Source organism: Acyrthosiphon pisum, chromosome A2, assembly GCF_005508785.2.
Source record: "Acyrthosiphon pisum isolate AL4f chromosome A2, pea_aphid_22Mar2018_4r6ur, whole genome shotgun sequence".
NCBI lineage: Eukaryota > Metazoa > Arthropoda > Insecta > Hemiptera > Aphididae > Acyrthosiphon > Acyrthosiphon pisum.
The window spans coordinates 29,213,017-29,217,697 of record NC_042495.1 but is presented as its reverse complement, the minus strand read 5'-3'; the positions used below and the strand labels follow the sequence as shown (position 1 = coordinate 29,217,697).

At 30.5% G+C, this 4,681-nt stretch overlaps 1 protein-coding gene across 1 annotated transcript in view; it reads right to left on the bottom strand.

The window, feature by feature from the left end:
- The window catches only part of LOC115034134, a 27,863-nt gene extending 23,658 nt beyond the window's left edge, over nucleotides 1-4,205 (bottom strand). The window contains exons 1-7 of the mRNA XM_029489914.1: nucleotides 3,846-4,205; nucleotides 3,561-3,716; nucleotides 2,919-3,463; nucleotides 2,474-2,668; nucleotides 2,119-2,385; nucleotides 1,619-1,993; nucleotides 585-1,109 (exon numbers count right to left, since the gene is read on the bottom strand). Coding sequence (XP_029345774.1) covers nucleotides 585-1,109; nucleotides 1,619-1,993; nucleotides 2,119-2,385; nucleotides 2,474-2,504 — 1,198 coding nt within the window. The 5' untranslated portion in view covers nucleotides 2,505-2,668; nucleotides 2,919-3,463; nucleotides 3,561-3,716; nucleotides 3,846-4,205. The remainder of the gene's footprint in view (nucleotides 1-584; nucleotides 1,110-1,618; nucleotides 1,994-2,118; nucleotides 2,386-2,473; nucleotides 2,669-2,918; nucleotides 3,464-3,560; nucleotides 3,717-3,845) is intronic.
- Nucleotides 4,206-4,681: the final 476 nt, after the last annotated feature.

Sequence of the window (4,681 nt, the reverse complement as noted above, 5' to 3'; positions counted from 1 at the left end):
AGTACAAGCGTACCCCATGTGGCGGTTTGGCAGGGGAGTATGACACGGGACGCAGCGGCAGCCAGTACAAAGTACAGGTACCGCAGCGACCGGTCTACGCTTTTGTCAACCGCCACCACGGGCTACAGCGCGACATCGCCAACTCTCCCACCACGCCAAAAGGCACAAGGCGGGACGGGAAGGCAAGTCGCGCAAGACGAGTACCGGCCGCCGGTAGCTCGCTCTCTCGTACGTCAACCGTCCTACCGACACCACCGTCCTCGTCCACCGACCGTTGTAACGACAACTATAGTTAAAAGCTATAGCCGTTTCGTTCCGTCAAACTACCATCATAATATGTTATCGAATATTAATACTACCAGAATTTAATACATTATTCTTGTTTACCACGAATAAACGTCCCACACGGACTTGAACTAAAATCCGAGTGTTGCGTTGTTGATTATTTTTGCGAGTGTTACCTACATCCACACCAAATACAATCACCATCGAACTGTGACCGGACTACCGCCGAGTTCACAACATCGCCGTAGCCCACGTCACAATGTGTTAGGCACTTAAATTCATTAGGTATACATTTTTACCTGGTGTTGCTGCAAGGTATGGCTTACGTTCATCAATAAATAGTCCACACTTTTGAATAGGTTTTTGTATTTGTTCTTCTAATTTTTTTAACGCTGACTCTTCTGATAGTTTGCCATATTCCATTGCATTTGTTTGTGGATTGCCATACAATATATTATGCACCATAGCTTTACAAGATGTGCTAGGCCGCATTTTGCATACTTTACCGAAATTAGAGGCCGTTAGTCGGTTTCTTCTTTCAATAAACCAATTATTATTGTTAGCTTGATTCCTTGTGTCGAACTCTAATTTTTTTTTATCAGTTGCTGAAATATTTAGTGATTTTATAAACTCCGATTTCTTTTTTTTTATTTCATCATCGGACAAAAAATCAGTTATAGGCTGGGCTAAACCATAATTTTCATCTGGTCCATTAGAAGTTGTTTTTGCTTTATATTTTCCGGAAGATTTAAAAAGTGCTCGCCGGTGTTTCAAATTTTTTCTTTTGTCTGACGTGTATTTTAAAAATTTTTTTGCGATGATTCCTACGAAAATGTAATGATTAACAAAAAAATATACTCGGTACCTCGGGTATATACCTCGGTACTCGGGTACCTAATGCAGGTGATTATTTGAAGTGAGTGTCTATAATCATTATTTAGTAAGGTTCTAATTTTTTTGAAAATATTTGATAATTTTATATTGTTACAAAACAACATTTTTATTTAAAAAGATGACATTTTTTAGATTTTGAGAGGAGTGATGGATATATTGATTTTAAAATGTTTTTTATTTTTAATTTTTATCTAAATAAATTTTCTATAAATGACAATAAAATTATATTCGTTGGGTCAAAAATCTTGAAGAATAGGCTCATAATATATTGTTACAATAGCAGTTGAAAAATATTAAAAATACATAGGTACAATTTTTTTAAGTTATAACTTTTCGAAGTAATGAGTGTAGACATTCACATATTTCACACTCTCTATATAAGTGTATATAAATGTATTCTATTAGCTATTACAATATTTTATATTTTATATTTACTAACCTGGACTTTTATTAGTAATTTTTTTATGGATCTCCCGTATAAAATTACCACCCGTGTTGAACGATACTACTGCTGTCTGTACTCGGATGTTGTATGACTGTTTTTGACTAAAATTTATTCTTTTTCCTGCTATGTGCTTATTGATAATGCTATTATATTGTTCGCAGTGATTATTGTCAACATCTAAAACCAAACTTTTTGAGTTGTCGGCTACACGGCGAATAACAGAATAAATTTCACTCATCAAACCACATTTGGTTACTTCATTTACTAAATTTAGTTCCCCTAGTTTTTGTCTTTTACAAAAATATGAATCACAGTTTTTATGTTGGCCGAAAATGTGGTACGGACTGTTAAGAATATCCTTCCGTAGTTCTGGAATATTCATTAATCATTTAGGTATATAAAATAGTAAAAATTATATATTTTATTGTAATTATGTTTTTTTTGAAAACTTGACAGTTAATGTTATTTTTGTAACTTCTTAAAATAATACAAACCTTCACTTTTTTTACTAAACGTTTCATTTGTAATTTTTCTGTGTCTTATTGCTCTTGTAACAGCAATTCGAAATCTATCTCGAGAAATATTTCTCGATATGAATTTTCTTATGAAGCAAGGATATTTAGTAACTCTTGTTAAGTTCATAAGCTTTTGGCAGTAGTTTCGAAGGATATGGTTTCTACATTCTACTTTTTCTATGAGAAACTTAGGTCCGTATGGCATAACTTCGTGCAATCTTTTGGTGACACTGCTATCACCATCCCCTGTCAAACAAAATAATTTTTTTCAATGATTATTGTGACTAAAAAGGTAATATATAATAAGATTTAATAAGTTAATTTTAATTTTTACCAATTATTTTATTAAATTTCAACCCATGCATTTCGATGCTGTTCAGGAGCTGGTAGCTCCTTTTCTCCAGTTCAAAAAACACTTATGAGGACTTGGAGACTGTCGAATGGATTTTGCTCTCTCACATATTACGCAATATCTGTTGCGAATACCAACGAACAATATTTTTTTAGTCCTAAAGCCTATAATTGTTGCCTATAAAATATAACATAATTATTACAAATAAATTATAAGTAAGTAACAATTAAAATGAAAAATAAATAATAAAATTTAAAAAAATTAGTAATTATTCTATATATGAGTGCCATTTGGTGGGGAACAGTATGTGTATTAGAATCCCTATATTTTTTGTCTGTGTTTTTTGGTGTGTTACAAAATGTACAAATGCAACTTGCAACTATATGACCTAAACGTAAAGTCTAAATACATTATAAAACATTCTTACTGCTCCTGAAAATGCGTCGTATTTTGTCTTGTAACTCCTTTTACTCCATTGTCCATCCGCGATTACTGGACACATAGGTATGCCATCAATATCAACATCATTTGCTTCAAGTGCCAATTTCTTTCCTTCAATCCCAGCCTGCTTCATAACATTCCAAGCAGAAGCTTCTATATCTTCACTTAACACATCACTATATTTAATATAAGTAGTAGGAGCCATACATGGTATATCTAAGCACGCACTAAACTCTGCCAGTTGAGTAAATCCTATACCGATTGCATATGTACCATTTATAACGGCTTTATTAATCGGTACGTAATCCAAGTTCTTTTTTTTCCGATTCAATCGTTGTTAATAAGTTACACATTTTACATTTAAAAATCCAAGTCGTCTCAAAACCTTTTTTTATTTCATTTACGAGTTCTACATTTATGAATGAACATCCTAAACCAGGAGTATGTGTTTTAGAATTTAGAATTTGTACTTGAGAAAATATATAATTTATATCCACGATTCTCCTTCCTTCAAATGAATTATTAGACACGCTATAATAAAGCAAATAAGATATTTAAAAACTACAATGCTTTATTATGTTTTCACTCAGTTACAGTTATTTTAAAACAATTATAATTATGAACTTACGAAATTTCACTTTCCATCGATATTTCAAGATTATGGTTTTGTGTGTCTAAAATATTTATTTCACTAAGCTCGGTAAAACTAGAATTAGTTGTATTAGTTGATGTTTCATATGAAATATTTTTGCTCATATTTTCATTAGATGATAAAATATTTTCCCTATAAGAATATTTGTTTATTATTATTATTATTTTTTTCTTATATAGTTAAATATATATATTATAAAAATATATCAATAATTAAAATGATAACATATCACATATATATACATATTTTTAGAAAACTTACAGAGTTGACGTATTCATATTGGCTTTTTGAGTCTGAGAATAATTACTTTCAACAAACGTCATACCCGATTGAATATTTTCACTAATATTTAAATTGGATATTGACGTATTATTTTCCAGCTCTCTAGTTTCATCAGTGATTAAACTGAAATTAATTAGGTAGTCAAATAAAATAAAATAATTATAGTTTCGTACCTACTTTATAGCAATTTTTTTTTATTATTAAAACAAACAAGAATATAGGCTTGATCGAAGGGGGTCAAACGATCCTACTTCTGATGTATATCTATTATAATTTATAATTCTATTGATTTTACATTGATGTGTGTTTAGTTTAATTTTTTAATTTTTTAATTTTTGTGTCTGTCATCACCGTTGTTGACGGTTGATTTTAAATTTTTGAACTTTAAATGCTAATTAAAAAAAACTGTGACTAAGGATTTTTAATATTTTCCAAATATCATTGTAACAATATAGTAGGAGCCTTGTATTAAATTTTCAAGTATTTTGACTCAACAAATAAAGTTTTATTGACATTCATAGAAAAAAATACTAATAAAATTGGAAACTGAAAATGTCCCTAAATAGTTCAAAATAAATCAAAATATTTTGAAAATTTTATCATGTATAAAAAATGGAAATATAAACAACCAGTGAAAATTTCATGTATCTACGGTTATTTGTTTTAAAGTTACACCAAAAACCAAAATCGATTTTTTCGAAAACAGCTTTTGCGTAAAAATTCCCGTTTTTCCTTAATTTTTCTCTTGTTTTTCATGGCGCTTTTGAAAACTATTGGAAAAATTTTACTTTTGACCCCCCAAAGTACCAACTAGA